The sequence below is a fragment of the Monodelphis domestica genome, chromosome 6 (genome assembly GCF_027887165.1).
Source record: "Monodelphis domestica isolate mMonDom1 chromosome 6, mMonDom1.pri, whole genome shotgun sequence".
NCBI classification, from domain to species: domain Eukaryota; kingdom Metazoa; phylum Chordata; class Mammalia; order Didelphimorphia; family Didelphidae; genus Monodelphis; species Monodelphis domestica.
Genome location: NC_077232.1, coordinates 196547405 through 196564450, shown reverse-complemented (window position 1 = coordinate 196564450; position 17046 = coordinate 196547405). Strand labels below are relative to the sequence as shown.

The following is a 17046-nucleotide window of genomic DNA, read 5'->3' as shown; positions in this document are numbered from 1 at the left end:
CATTCCATACTCGGTGACACTTGGGGGTCACTAAAGCTACACAGGATTTCAGGTTCTAGAAGGATGATATAAGAAAGCAGCTAATAAACAGTAATATGCTCTAAAATATGAACTAATATTATCCAAAAGATTCTATCATGTAACTGATGCCTGTTATGCAAATTCAAGTACCTGCTCCCATGTTTTTCCCCTTACTGCTTTCCCATTCAAGGCTGGAACATAAGATTTCATTAATATAAATATCTTAATGTGACATCCTCAGTACTACCAGTCTTCTATTTTAACCACTTTTGCTATCTGAAACAAAATCCTTCCCTCATCATTATTTCTCTCCCTTTGCCTTTCCCACACCCTCTCCACCCCTTTCTCAACCCTCATATAAATTATATGATCATATCTGAAACAAAAGAAAAAGAATCTCAGGTTTAATTCTCCCTTTTCCAGTTCTCATTTTGGTTATTTGGATATTTAATCAAAGGTCACACTCACAAAAAAAAAAAAATCAAATATTTCATAGATAGTATGGAATCTACCATATGAGTTTATATACTGAATAGAGAATATTAGTTAATAATGAAAATAGATATTAACATCTGCTGCATTAAACTCAACAAACATTTATTAAGGAATTATTATATGGCAAGGGCTTCTAGGTATCACAGTGTATAGAGTTGGATCTGGTATCAGAAGACTCATCTTCCAAAGTTCAAATCTGGCCTCAGATTCTTACTAGCTGTGGGACCATAGGCAAGCCACTTAATCCTGTTTGCCTCAGTTTCCTCATCTATAAAACGAGCAGAAGGAAATGACAAACTACTCAAGCATCTTTGCCAAGATGACCCTGTGAAGATGGAATTGACTCTCCCCTTGCCTATTTTTAAATTCAAATAACCAAAAATATAGACACTAAGTAGAAGATGTCCGCAAGCCACTTACTAAAGTGGGTGACAATTCCAGAAGCTACTGACCACACCCTGGGCAGTGCTAAACAATTGGTTCCCATAAAATGGAGGAAGGGACTATAAAAGAAGATGAATTTGAATTTTCAGGTTGGAGGATCTTGGACTAGGACTGTGGCTTGGAGCTACGACTTGGACCTGGGACTCTGGATCTTGGACTGCTCTTGGTTTGACTGCTCCTGAATCTTTGGACCTTTCAGCTTGGGTGAGTGAAAAGTTGACCTTCCTTTCCTGGATTCTGGAGATATCAGTTCCGGAGAGGTTTCCCCCTTTTGGAGGAGGTTGCATGGGTTGAACCCTTATTTAATTCACCAGTCCTGCCTGGATTGAGCCAAGGACCAGAACAACACTTAGGGTGATAGGCTAGACATTTTTCCCATACCTTCTTTTACATTTCTCTACTTTCACTTTTCTACCTCTTTGTAAATAAAACTATTGAAAGTCAACTTGACTTGAGTTATAATATTTCTAAATTGGCAACCACAGTATTTTCCTAGAATTCTCATATATTTTGTCCAACCATAAAATTTAATTCCTTGAAACCCCAAATGAGGTCACAAAAAGTAGAATGTGACAGAAAAAAAACTGACTGAATGACAATTATATGGCAAAGTATTATGCTGGACTTCAGGGATCAATTATTTAATCAACAAACATTTATTTAGTAGTTGCAATGCACTAGGCAGGAAGTAAACAGTTCCTTGACTTCAAGGAGTTTATATTCTACAAGTGTAACTTATGTGTTTATAAAAGTAAATACAAGGTAATTTGAAGAAAGAAAAGACCACCAACAACTGGGGAAATGAAAAAAAAGCTTTGCAAAAGAGGAAGCACCAGAGTTCAGCCTTCAAGAAAATTAAGAATTGTCCAGGATACAGGTAAGGAAGATAGCACAGATAGGGTACAGAGCTTAGAAATAAGAAGCAATTATCATGTCTGATAAAAACTAGTAGGCCAGTTTCAGTTAAACACAGAAGAGGAGTAATATGAAATAACTGAAAAGGCAGGTTAAAGTCAACTAGTGGAGGGATTTTAAGGGCAATTTTTTTTCACCTGGAGCAGGAGTTCTTATTAACCTTTTCTGTGTCATAGGCACCTTAGACAGTCTAGTGATCCCTTCTCAAAAATGTCTTTAAATGCATAAAATTACATATAAGATTACAAAGGAAATAAGTTATACTGAAATAGTTTTCAAAATACCTTAAAAAAATCTATGCCATTTATCCATAAATACTTAGAGGGCTGTGGGTGCCAGATTAAGAACCCTTTTTCTAATGAAAATAAGAAGTCACTGAAGATATTTATACAGTAAGATGGCACATTTGAGTCTTTACTTTAGGATTATTTCAGCAAGAAAATGAAAGTTGGATTGGAGGGAAGGAAGACTGGAAGCAGGGAGAACAGTTAGGAGGTGAGTGAGAGGTGATAGATTGTTTGGATGAAGAGTAGTAGTAATGGGTTTGGAGAGGGGAGATACTGCAGAGTATAAAAAGACTTCCATAATTATAAGGAGGGGGAGTGAGGAGGGAAGGAAAGGTACAGCATGAAGAGAGAGAGGAAAAATCCAGAATGACTCAAAGGTTGTGAATTCTGGGTGACATAAATGATGACAGTACCTTCAACAGCCAGGCAAGATATGAATGGTGTAAATAAGGCAAGTTGAGAATGTGCTAGGGAGGATAACCATTGGCTGCTAAAATGCATATATTTGATGCGCAGCATGCATAAATACTTAGCACATGCTAAGTACTATGTTCTTAAACAGTTCCTGTTTTAATAGATAATGTTTAACTCAGTTCCCCCAGAGGGGAGGGGAAACCAACTTGTATCTAAACTATATGGACTATGTGATGTAATAGATAGTAATTCAGAGGGTGTCTATTGATTGATACTGGATAATTAATGGATCAAGGTTTTGCCTACACTCCTTCCTTTACCTCCCTCTTTTCAGAAGCCTTCAGCTTCCCCTCCCCTTTTCCCTTCAACCTTCTTCAGTTTCACTCAATTTGAACTATTATGCTTTAGAGAAAATACTCTTTTCTCCTCTTTAACTCAAGTAAAGGTTTATTGGGAAATACAGGAAAGGATGGAGGATAAGGTAAGAGGGGGTAGGTTTCCCTATTCTCTACAAGGAGCCTTGGTTTGGAAGATATTGGGGAAATGGCAATCAGTTGCTAGCAGGGAAGTCAGATAGGAGGACAATTGTCTTTTTCTTTCTTCTTTCTCTGTCAATCAGCCAGATATATATCAGAGATACAAATTAGCTTCTTCAGGCTCAGCCACCACCATTAGCCACACCAAAAGCTCAAAACTTAGTCCAAAAGCCTCAGCTTCTTCTCCACCACTCTGTCAGAAGCCAAAGGCTTAGTCCACCAAGCCTCTCAGCCCAGCTCAGAATGGCTTGGCTCCAACTGTCTTTTCTGGTAACATTCTAAATGGAATGTTCCTTTTGACTGACAGATGATGTCCTTTGCATGCATGTATATTCTCTCTTTTACAGTGACCTGAAGCAAGTCACTCAACCCCCACTGCCTAGCCCTCACCACTCTTCTGCCTTGGAACAAGTACACAATATTGCTTCTAATATAGAAGGTAAGGGTTTTAAAAATAATAATAAATAAATAAAAATAAACTACATGGGACAGCTAGATAGCACAGTGGATAGAGAGCTATGCCTGGAATAAGAAGAATCATCTCCCAGCATTCAAATCTGGATTCACATACTTTCTAGTTGTGTGACATTGAGCAAGTAACTTTACCCTGCTTGCCTCAGTTTCTTCATCTGTAAAATAAGCTGAAGAAGGAAATGGGAAATCACTCTAGTATCTTTGCCAAGAAAACCACAAATGAGATCACAAAGATTTGGACATGACTGAAATGACTGAATAACAAACATATGAACTAAATAAATAGTTCACAGATTTAAGGAAGGAAGAGTACAATTAGGAGGAAGATAAAGTGACTTGCCTAAAGTTACACTGGTAGGAAGAATCAGAGACAGAACTTGAACCCTGATTTTCTGAGTTTCACAGAAGTGTTCTTTGCACTCCACCATGCTGACTCACCAATTAATTTCAATAATCATCTCACAATTTCCAAAGCTATTTGAAGTTTCCAAGCTCTTCCCTCACAATAGCCTAGTGATTTGGTAATACAAATAGAACTATCCCCATTTTGCAGACAGAGAAGCCTTGGCCCAAAGCCAAGCCTTGATCGTAGGTCACTGGCTCACTCTTTATTTTGTCACAATGCATAATCTGGTTAATGTTAGTTACACATCCTTGCTCTGCTAAGGATTTAATTAAGATAAGAAGCAGATCTTTTAGATCTTAAAAATTATTTTGACTGATGATAGAAATTAGTAGAATAATTATGCAATATCAGACTTGAGCTACAACAAACAGAAATGGAAAACAGAAGACTTTGGATGGAGGGATGAAGTCTTTTAAATAGGAAAGTATCTGAGCATAAAGGTTGATAAATCTAAAAATCATTATTTATCAAATATTTATTATGTACCAGAGATCTATGTTTTAGGTTCAGAAGAAGTCAAAGAAAAAACTTTCTTAAAAAACCTTATATATTTTGTAGGGAATACATGTGACATATCAGGTATGGAATTAAATAATTAAAGGGTTTATCAATTAAAAAGAAAATATTGCACAAACAATAGTCGTATTGATTTACCATACACATTAAACAAATGTCAATAACTGTTTAGAACACATAAATGATGGTCACATTTGTATGTTTCTAATTGCTTCCTTCAACTTAAACCGATAATCAATATTTCTTAAGAAACACTATAACTTTTCAATAATCATTTATTCTAGCAAGGTACCACTTGTGATCATTCATTTCTGCAGAAATTTTAAGAGAACTATTAGTCATTCAATTTTGGTAATTACTTATGAGGTTTATTAAGTCATTCAACCAAGATAGCTAGAACTGACAATACTAAATCAGTATGTAAAAAATATTGCAAATCATTGCTTCCAAATGCAAGAGTTGGGGGAAGAAAACATACTGTTTTAGGAGGAAAAAAAATAGGCTGCTAAGTTCTCTTCCTTTCTACTATTTTTTATTATTTTCCACAAGATCCTTGACCTTTTGTTCTTCCAGAAAAGTGTAATGTTTTTAAAGTTTAATGTTTTGTATATGATAATCTTTTGGAAGTTTTCTATAACATTGACTAAATTAAGTTGAGAAAATTATTTTTAATATATTGCCATGGCCTTATTTTATTCACTTGTCTCATTCTTCACGAATCCATTTGCGATTTTCTTGGCAAGGATACTGGAGTACTCATTCCTTTTCCAGGTCATTTTACAGATGAAGAAACTGAGGCAAACAGTTAAGTGACTTGCCCACAGCCAATCAGCTAGTAAGTATATATGGCCAGATTTGAATTCTAGAAGAGGAGTCTTGTTGACTCCAGGTCCAGCCCTCTATCTACTGTGCCACCTAGTTGCTCCTGGCATAGCTTACCCTTAAGTAATTGCTATTTCTACAATTATTTAGCTTGTCCTTTTGCCCACGAAGCATGTTTTGTACTTACATTCATGTATCCTATGAGGGTCTAGGTAGATACCCCCTCAGTTGTTTTTGCTTCAATAATACCTGTTTAGACTTCTAAGTGGACATTTCTTGATTTTACCTCAGTATAGTCCTCTACTATAGGATCCACACTTCCAACTAAATATTTCATTAGCAAAATTAGTCATCGCATAAATCACACTTTTGCTGTGGGTAGTAAGCACTGTACAAGCCACTGAAATAAGCACTTCTTGTCAAATTTACCAATATATGCATATATAATGTATTTGTACACATGCATGTATATGTCTTCCTGTTAATGCCATTTCCACAAAAAAAATGGAAACACCCTAAAGTTTACAGGAATCAGTTCATTTGAACAAGTATCATCCTATATATGTATTCAGTCAATGCAAAGAAAAAGTGGTTGGAAGCAAACTTTTGCTTCCTAGCTGGTGCTAGTGCTAGCTGGTGGCATGCATACTTGAGATCAATAGTATGTATGCTAAATGGAAAACTTTTGGTGAGGAATGAGGAGGGTCTAATTCTTTCCTTGGGAAACCTATTTTAGTATTTCTCCTAAGATAAAGAAGATCATGACTCCATAATGGAACTCCTAGCCCTGTCCATTTCTTTTGTCTGACTTACTTAATTACTTAACGAAAGTCCAACTACAACATCATACACTGGTGGAGTCTAATATATGAGATCCTTTGATCCAGAATAATGCCTGTCCCAAATACAAGCTAGACTCTTAAAATGAGATCTTGGGAACAAGCATATATATGTTGGATAAATAAGTGCAGGTTGAAATAATGTTTTATATAATTCAAAACACTGTGGGGAGGGGGGACCAAGGTGGATGAGGCCAATATGGCACCCCTTCATGAAAATTCTCAGAGTTGGAAATTTTGCTTCAGGAGGGAATAAGGGGACTTTGCTTTATGTGATGTAAATTCTTAGTTTTGCATTGCAAATTTCTTGGGAACAAGGATGATTACATGCTCAGTTCTCTACTATGAACAGTCTTTGTTTTTATTTTTTCTTCTTTTATTACTAAATAACTGGCTATGACTTCTAGAGATCAATTAACTTATCATGTAGCATTGGCAATCATAAAACAAGCTACCAATTTTTATACTCAAGTTGTTCACTGTTTGTCATTTGAATCATAATGTGAATAGTGTTGCAGCCTCTCAGAATTGATTAGTTAAATGTCTTGTTTCCACACTTATTCTCATTATAGCTGCCAGCTCTAATTTAAAGTGTGATTAGTAACACAATTTTAATTTTAAAGTTGGAAAATAATTTGGTGCCAATGAGTTGGCTAATTTTAAATGGACATAGTCCAGTGTTGTCTAAGTAAGTCAAAATACAAGTTTCAAATAACTTTCTACCATTGTCACTTCAGTAAACTTAGTAAACTATCTCTATCACTTCCCAACTGAACTATACATTTCACTAAGTTCCCTTCACTTACTGTTGCCCACCACCAGTACCAAGCAACAGTTTAACCAAATACTCCCCAGCTGACACCAGGTTCTAGCCAGGCAACTTTGCATACCTGCCTATTCTTTCTTACCATCTAATCTTCACTCATATCTATATCCTTTACTTTAACCAGTTCATACCATTGTTCAAAACCCTTCATTACATTCCCCAATATCTTTAGATTCAAATATAACATAAACTTCTTTGCCTTGACTATCTTTAATGCAAGCTACCCTTTCTTCAAACACTAAATTCTAACCTGACAGGACGACTAGCTGATTTTTAACCTCTTTTCTACCTTCCCCTACCTCCATGCATTCGTGCAAGCATTCTCAGGGCCTGGAATACATTCTATCAAAACCTAGAAAAATATGTTTCCCTTTCAGCTGTAAAATTCCATGAATATATTGTTTTTTATGATAAGACTTAATTTTATCTGTTTTATAGCATTAAATGTAATGTTGGCATTAGAATCAAAAGCAATATGGTACACTGGTTGGCAAACCCGACTTGGGAGTCATTCATGAGTCATTGAATATGGAGTCTAGTCACAATTCTGCCTCTTATAAACCATGTGTCTTTCAACATGTTATTTCATTTTATTGAACCTCAGGTGTTTTGTTTTGTTTTTTACCTGTAAAAAAGAGTTCATGACTACTACATGGTCTTTTTGAGTTTCTCTGAGTAAAAATAAAATCATCTGGTAACCAGCCTTCTAGTGGACTTCTTTCCCATCTAGATCTCCTAATCCAACCTCCTTTTATGGATATAAGAAAATTGAAATCTACTCTGGCAAAGTGACTTGCCCAAAGGCATTGCTAACTTGAGACATACTCATGGCAGAAGAGCAGGCATTCTTTCTCCAAAACCAGTACTTTTTCACTACTACACCATCTTTCTTTCCCTTAGTTTTTTATTTTCAGGACTTAATTATTATTTAATCTGTTTGCTTCAAATCTGATAAATGTAATCAAACTTATATGCTATTACATTCAAAACCTAATGCATAAAATGCACACAGGCTACATAGAAAATCAAGGACTTATTCACATTTAAGAAAAAAGATATGAAAAGCCCTAGTTCTCATTCTTTTAAAAAATAGTTTCAAAAACTGATATAATATTGAAAAACATTTGGATCATTTGCTAAAGAAATGTGTAAACCACTCAAAAAAAATGATTTTCTATAAAATAATGTCATCTTGATTTCATGAGGCCAAATGCTAGAATCATTTTATAAAGATCATCTGGGAAAAAATTACATCACAAACAAGTTATTCAAGATTACTTCAAGACTGTTTGAAAGCATAGTGTAAAAGATCAAGCAAAATGAGACCGACTATTCAGAAAACTAACTATACTCTACTTGTTTCCTGTGTATATAGTTCACCCCCAATAGTATTTGGCTTTGAAGTATTAACTATGAACCACATTTTTTGTGGTTCAGTAGCTAACTGACAGATAATAATGCCTAATTTGAGATTGGCTCAACCAGCATTACATTTGGGAGGAATGAAGATGTATAGACTACAAACATGTTGATGCAGGAAAATAGTAATGAAACCCCAGTTTTACTCTCTAATTAGGGTAATATTTCTAGAGCCCCACCTCAAAATAAAGCTAAAACTACCATGTGGATATAATAAATGTCACCAGATGCAACATGAAGGAGTACCCCTATAAATAGAGCTAACTTGTCATTAAGTCTGAACAGCCTGAATTACCTCCATAGGATTCTGTAAAATTTACTGACTTGCAAACATCTGACATTCAGCCTAGGAAAAAGGAGTAACTTAAATCTTCTGCAAAACAACTAAATGCAAACAGTCCCACATGTTCCTGACAAACGGACATAGGTAAATTCCAATTTCTTTTAGCATTTAGGAAGTGGCAATGATCTGAACCCTGGAATGTTTCTCTGGAAGCTGCAAAAGCACAGGTGTTAGTTTGTAATTGTTCATTGGTTTATCAGGGATAAATGCTATAGGATCCGTTAGTATTTTATGGCATTAATTCACTGTTTTTGCCTGCATATATAGTTCCTTCCAAACAAGAGCCAGGAGAAAGAGGAAGAGGAGAAACAACTGACCAAGAACATGAATATCAGGAACTACTCATAATTTTAAAAGTCTCCCTATATTTTCTGCTTATGAACCAGTGACAACTACTCTTGGTTCATTCTTGTGAAGCCTCACCTGGGCTCCCACATGCCTTCCACAGGTAAATCACAAAAAGAAGATGAACAAACTTGTATTGGGCTCAGGAAACAAGGAGAGTACAGTATAGGAATTAAATTTTAATGTTTGGACTAAAAAATATAAAGTTATAAATAATATGGTGGTCACCAATTCAAAGTATTATTGCTCAAAGTCAAAATGACCTTCAATAGTTTTTATTTACAAAAGAGGAAGAAAGAGTGAAAGTAGAGAAATGCAAAAGGGTAGAGAAGACATTAGCCTATCTAACTAAATATTGCTCTGGTGCTCAACTAATGAGGACTTCTTTACCTTCAACAGGAATTAAACTCTCTCTCTCTCAGAAGACAGGGAGGGAAAGCCAGCTATCCACTCACCCAAGTTCCCTCCAAGAGGCAGGTCAAAACAATAACTTGAGCTGAAAGTGATTCCTAAGGCCAACTTTCTTGTTGAAGTCGCCTTCCTTTTTGAAGCCTAACTCCTTTTGAAACTGACTCCAAGCTGACTCTTCCCAAAAGAACATCTAAGAAGACTATCTCCAGGAGATAGTCCCAAGCCAAAGGATTTCATGGCTTTTATGGTGACTTCTTGTCCCTTCCCCTATTTACAGGGGCCAATCACAGCTTCCAAATTGCCTGTGGGTTCCACTTCTCACCTTCTGAAGGTATGAATTCTCGTCAAAAGAGTTCAGTTTGCTGACTAGAGGGTGTGAATTCTCTAAGTAGTTTTTGAGCTCCTCCACCTAGTAAAAGCTTGTGTTGATTCAATCAGAAGGTAGACAAAGGAGAGTTAATCCTGTCTTCACAATCTAGTGAGGTACTAAGTAGGGGTTACTTAACTTATTGTTAAGCAAAGTGTTAACTCCAACTTGGCAAAGAGAATAAAGGATTCCCTTTTTACAAGTGTAAAATCAGAATAGACAAAGAGAAGCAAGAATTTCCTTTCACAATCTCCCCGCCTCCCCGTGGTTTTTGGGAGACTAGTCTCCCCAATGGATCATTTAAACATAACTCTTGTACTTCTAAAGATCTTTTAGCTATAAGTGCACAGAATATTGCACTTTCTAAGAAGTAACTATAATACTTAGAGATAAGAGGGAAATAGAAGAGAGAGAAAGAGAGCAAACCAATGTTTGCTAGGCATACTAAAAATAAGCCAATTAGGGCCCTTTGGCATAAATGTTTACATTCAGAATAAATGTGTTCAACCCCCTATAGTTCAATCAATTATATTCCAGAGTTCATTCTGAATCTTCTGATGCTGTGGAGGTTTCTTCAGGCATCTTTATGGCCCCTTCAAACAATTCATCTTTTAGATTCAAAGTTATCGAGCTCCTTTTCCTGAAATGTTTTTTACTAAAAAAAAAAAAATTTAAATCTTGGGTTTATAATTGCCAATCTAAAGAAATTAATTCAGCTCTGACAAAAGCTCCCTCAGGTCCCAATCTCCACGTGGAAATCTGATAACCTCTTCAATATGGGTCTCACCAGTGTATGCCTCTTTCTTCAGTTCCAGATATCCACCCAGAATGGCTCCTGCTCAGAATCATGTAGAATTCTACTTATCCAGGAGAGTATCCTTGTAGAAGAGCCAAGGAATGAATGAATGTTCTTTTCAGTCTCACCTTTTATAACCGATTTTCTGCATCACTTCCTGTCACTCTCACACTTCACAGGAACAAGTCCAGCTTCCCAATTTGTCTAGCACTGCAAGTTCCTGACTGATTTAGTTAAAAGGGTGTGGTACTCCAAAGCAATTGATTAAATTAAGATAATGAAATTCCCTTTCACACCACTTAACTTTCAGAAGACATCAGTGTTATCAATAGTCAAAGGAAAGAATGTTCTGAAAGGCTCTCAATTAGAGAAAGAAATTAAAACAACTCTAAGGTACCATCTCATGCTCATACCTATCAAATAAGTTAACCCATAAGTCATGACAGAAAAGGAAAATGATCGATGCTGGAGGAGATGTGGAAAAGTAGGTACATTTATACAATGCTGGTGGAATTATGAACCAATCCAATTCTTCTGGAGAGCAATTTAGAATTATGCCTTTTGGAGGCTATAAAATGGTATACATGCCTTTTGACTAGAAATACCACTGATCTATATCCCAAAGAGATCAGAGAAAAGGGAAGATCTTAAACTACAAAAATATTTATAGCAGCTCTTTTTGTGGTGGCAAAGAACTGAAAATTGCAAGGATGTCCATCACCTGGAGAATGACTGAATAAGTTGTAGTATGTGACTGTACTGAAATACTATTGTCCTTTTAAAAAAGTTAACAGGATGGTTTCAGAAAACCCTGAAAAAACTTCTATGAACGGATGCAAAGTTAGGTGAGTAGAGCCAGGAGAACATTGTACACAGTTATAGCAATACTGTAACAATCTTCAACTATGTAATACTTAGCTACTCAGATCAATACAATGATTCAAGAAAATTCTAAGGGAACCATGATGAAAAATGCTGCCCACTTTCACAGTGGGAAAAAAAGGGAGAAGAAATCCAGCGCTTTGCTGATACAAAAAACTACAAACAATTTTCCAGTGCCCTCAAGACTGTCTATGGGCCATTAAAACCCACCACCACTCCCTTGCTATCCTCTGATGGTGACACTCTCAAAAAAGATAAAAAAGGCATCAGCAATAGGTGGAAAGAACACTTCAGTCAGCTTCTCAACCGACCTTCAGTTGACCAAAGCGCCCTTGAACAGATCCCCCAAAACCGCAGCATTGAACAACTTATCGTCCCTCCTTCAATAGAGGAAGTCCAAAAAGCCATTAAACAAATGAGTGCAGACAAGGCACCCGGTAAAGACAGGATCCCAACAGAGGTGTACAAGGCCTTAAATGGAAAGGCGCTCCAGTCATTCCACATAGTGCTGACCAGCACATGGGAAGAGGAAGACATGCCCCCAGAACTCAGAGATGCCTCCATCGTAGCCCTATACAAGAACAAAGGCACACGAGCAGCCTGTGACAACTACAGAGGCATCTCACTACTCTCCACTGCTGGAAAGATCCTTGCCTGTGTTATACTCAACAGACTCCTGTCATCTGTTTCAGAGCAGAACCTGCCTGAATCACAATGTGGCTTCCAACCAGATCACAGCACCATCGACATGGTCTTCACAGTGAGGCAAATGCAGGAAAAATGCCTTGAGCAGAACCTGAGTCTCTACATTGTCTTCATAGACCTGACAAAGGCGTTCGACACAGTGAACAGGGACGCATTGTGGGTGATCCTCAGCAAGCTCGGTTGCCCAGCAAAATTCGTCAAACTGATCCAGCTCTTTCATGTCAACATGACAGGGGAAATCCTATCTGGTGGAGAGACTTTGGATCACTTCAACATCTCCAATGGCGTGAAACAAGGCTGTGTCCTCGCTCTGGTACTATTCAACCTATACTTCACCCAAGTATTACGACATGCTGTGATGGATCTAGACCTGGGCGTCTACATCAAATACTGACTGGATGGCTCACTATTTGACCTTCGCCGCCTGACTGCAAAAACAAAGACAACAGAGAGACTCATCCTGGAAGCTCTCTTTGCAGATGACTGTGCTCTCATGGCCCACCAAGAAAATCATCTCCAAACCATTGTGGACAGGTTCTCTACCGCAACAAAACTGTTTGGCCTGACTATCAGCCTCAGCAAAACAGAGGTGCTGTTCCAACCTGCACCAGGGAGGCCAACGAACCAGCCGTGCATTACAATCGACGGCACGCAGCTTTCTAACGTCAACACTTTCAAGTACCTGAGCAGCACCATCGCCAACGATGGGTCCCTAGACCACGAGATTAATGCCAGGATCCAAAAGGCCAGCCAGGCACTCGGGCGGCTGCGCTGCAAAGTCCTCCAACTCAGCGGTGTAAGCACTGCGACGAAGCTCAAAGTGTATATAACGCAGTGGTCCTCAGCTCGCTCCTGTACAGTTGTGAGACATGGACACTGTACCGGAAGCACATGAAGCAGTTGGAGCAATTCCACCAACGCTCCCTCCTGTCAATCATGAGGATCCCGATGGCAGGACCGAATCACCAATCAGGAAGTCCTCGACAGAGCCAACTCCACCAGCATCGAAGTCCTGGTCCTCAAAACCCAGCTACGATGGTCTGGACATGTCATCCGCATGGACCCACAGGGAATACCAAGACAGGTATTCTATGGTGAACTGTCAGCTGGAGTCAGGAAACAAGGCCGACCAAAGAAAAGATTCAAGGATCAGCTAAAGTCCAACCTGAAGTGGGCTGGCATTACACCAAAGTAACTAGAACTCGCTGCCTCTGACAGAAGCAGCTGGCGAACCCACATTAACCATGCTGCCACCACCTTTGAAGATGAGCGACGTCGACGTCTTGCTGCTGCACGTGAACGCCAACACCAGGCCACAACTGCACCTCCCGTAACAACTGGCGTCCCATGCCCCATGTGCCACAAACTCTGCGCCTCAGTCTTTGGACTTCAAAGCCACATGAGGATACCTCAATGGATGATAATGCACGAAGACAATAGTCATTCTCGGTCACCAAGAGACTACCACTACTTTCACAGAGGGAACTAATGAACAACAGTACAAATGGAAACTTTCTTTTTACATTTTTTTAATGCTTCTTGATTTTCAATGTTTATTTATTTTAACATGGCTAATATTAAAATGTGTTCAGCACAACTTTTTTGTGCAGTATGATATAACTGATACCATATTATTTACTTTGTCAATCAGTGGAGATGGGGTGGGAAGGAAAGAATGTATAATTTAATATTTTAAGAAATGAATGTTTAAATAAATGTGGGGAGAAAAGAAAAAGTAAGTCATTAATAGGCATATGTTATTTAGTGCTGGATGGGAACTACTTACAGACAATCTAGCCAAACTCTTTCATTTGACAGATGACAAATTAAGAGCAAGGGAGGTTATATGATTTGCTCCAGGTAACATAGGGAGTAAGGAGAAGTGTCATTTGAATTCAAGATCCTCCAATAAGCCACTGATTTCCTTGCCAAGTTGAAGGATATGGCAACCAAGGGTAACACCATTTTAGAAAATAAGCATCTCTCTCAAATCATAAGGGAGATAGATGGTAGATGACTATTAACAACATGTTAATATTATCATATTTGTATAATAGCATATTATTATGCTGTAAAAATGTTTGAAGGAAATTATTTTAGAAAAACCTTGAAAGACAATGAATTAATCTAGAGGAAAATTAGTAAAATTGGGAGAGCAATTTATACATTAACAAAAATATTATCAAGACAAAGATTTTAAAGCCCTAAGAATTCTGATTAATTGCATATATATATATAGCCTGTCAAATTGCTTATCATCATTTCTTAAGGAGGGAGAAGTGGAATAAAGGAGAGAATTAGGAACCCAAATTTTTAGAAAAGGAATGTTAAAAATTCTTTTTTGATGTAATTGTAAAAAAAATAAAATATTACTTGAATTTTTTTAAAATTCTGGTCAATGCAATTATCAACCACAATTCAGAGGGGCCATGAAGAAATATGTTACCTCTCTCCTAATAGAGAGATTGATGGACTGAAAATTTAAGAGTGGTATTACCTATATAAGAAAATTTACTGCCTGGGCAGTGGGAAGGGGAGGGAGAGAAGAAGGGAGAAAGGCAGAGAATCTGAATGGCAAAAATGTTAGGAAATGATTGTCAAAAATTATTTTAAATGCAATTGGAAAAAAAATTTAAGTTACGAAAATAAAGAAAAGTATAGACTGACATACTTTTATCTTAATGCATGTGAGGGAGGGAAATGAGAGGGAAAGAAAATAGAGTGCATCCTTGTATAAGACACTGGATGAGTTGAGATGAGATATAATCCTAGGTTTCTATCATCATCATCATCATCATCATCATCATCATCATCATCATCATCATCATCATCATCATCATAGCTAACACTGGATAGCACTTTCTCTGTGTTCTCTTCTGAGTCTATGTAACTATAAAGCTCTGTTATATTTGATTGGTGTGTATATGTATGCATAGTTAGGTATATTTGTTGTTGTGTTCAGTTATGTCCGACTCTTCATGACCCAATCTGGGGTTTTGATGACAAAGATTCTAGAGTGGTTTGCCATTTCTTTCTCCAGTTCATTTAACAAATGAAGAAACTAAAACAAATAGGGTTAAGGCACTTGCGCAGTTACAGAGATAGTGTCTGAGGTCTACCATAGACTCATAGACCTCACAGTCTAATCAAACTAAATGTCTTTCTTCCCTAATTTAGATTTGCCTGTATTTATTCTGTATGTATATCATGATTATAGACAGAGACAGACGGACGGACAAACGGGTAGACAGACAGACGGAGAGACAGACAGACAAGATAGAAGACAGAAGATGTAGGTAAGTAGGTACAGTCATCTTGAATTGAATGTAAGCATCTTGAAGGGAAAGGCTGTATCATTTTTGTCTCTGTATCTTCAGTACCTAGAGTACATTCTTTGGCACACAACAAGTACCTAATAAATGAATCTTCGTGCATGTAATAGAATAGGCAATTGTTAAGCTTACCTATTCCTACTCCTATTTTTCTCCCTCTTTCAAGGATTGAATTTTTTAAAACTGTTTAGTACTATAAAAATCATAAAAACATCAGTATGCACTCAAGTGTCTGCTAGCAAAAAAACAAAATCTATTTCATACAATAGGTCTTATAAACACACAATATGAGCAAATCCTCACTATAAGGATTTTTGGTCCTTCAAAACAGGTTCAATTTCTCTTAGTATGTGTTGTATATGGAGTTATCTGTGTATATGATTTCTTGTCTCCATGTGCCCACTCCCAAGGGAAACAGAGGATCCTTGAGGGCAGGAACTTTTGTTTTTATAATAGCTTGGTGCCTAGAGGTGGTTATAGTTTATTAATGTGAAATGGAAATGGTGAGTGGTGATATTAGTGTGATGCATATCTAATAAATATATTTTGTGCTTCATTTGTTTGATGTTTTTCTACATAAAATAATGTATTTTATGTTTATAGTCATTAACAATGATGATTTTATTTTTTAACAGACAAAGGTCATCATATACACTGAATTTACAGGCTTGAATTCTGTTCTACAGATAGAAAGCTAAAGAATTATCAACGACAACTTTGGTTAATTAAAACATCATTAGGCACCAAAGTGATATTAACCGACATTTTAATTATGCAAGGAAAAATTTAAATATTTAGTTGATGTATATGTATTGGAAGAGAGGAATATAAAAGGTATTGGATTGTGAAGGGAATCAAGATCCAAGTTTTACTTTCTCCAGGCTTATAAAATTCACTTTTAGTAAAATAACTGTACTAAAATAGAATATATTTGAAATTATTATGTTCTGACATTAAAAATAAATGGGAAATTGTTCTAAATTTCACCCTTCCTAAGTAAGCTATTAAAGAATGGGCATACAGTACCTGCTCCTTGGAAGAAACATAGACTCCTTAATGAACACTGAACCGGAGAGAAGGATGTACCAACAGGTACCAATATCATCAGGACTGAAAGGAAAACAAGAAGATAATTAGACGACCATCTTGAAACAAGAGGGTGAAAATCATATCAAATTCCCCAATCTTATTTCACTTTAATAATAATTAAACAGAGTTGGGAGAAGGACTTAGTCTGTGATTTCACTGATATAGAAAACTTGCAAAGGAGGAAATTACCTCTCTGCTTGTAAGTTGGTACCTTTGATGAAATATATAGTCTCAGAGATCTGCCCAAAGCACTGAAAAGTTAGGTTACTTGTCTAGGGACACACACACACACACATACACACACACTCACTCACTCACTCACTCACTCTCTAGGAAGGGAGGAGGGAGGAAGGGAGGAAGGG

General features: G+C 37.1%; 1 protein-coding gene across 10 annotated transcripts in view; it reads right to left on the bottom strand.

Annotated features, from left to right (window-relative positions):
• Nucleotides 1-17046, bottom strand: part of RAPGEF2 (Rap guanine nucleotide exchange factor 2) — a 315781-nt gene that overhangs the window by 162260 nt on the left and 136475 nt on the right. For all 10 annotated transcript variants that reach the window (XM_056802818.1, XM_056802822.1, XM_056802824.1 and 7 more), the window contains one exon: nt 16622-16705. In XM_056802818.1, the coding sequence (XP_056658796.1) occupies nt 16622-16705 (84 nt within the window). The remainder of the gene's footprint in view (nt 1-16621; nt 16706-17046) is intronic.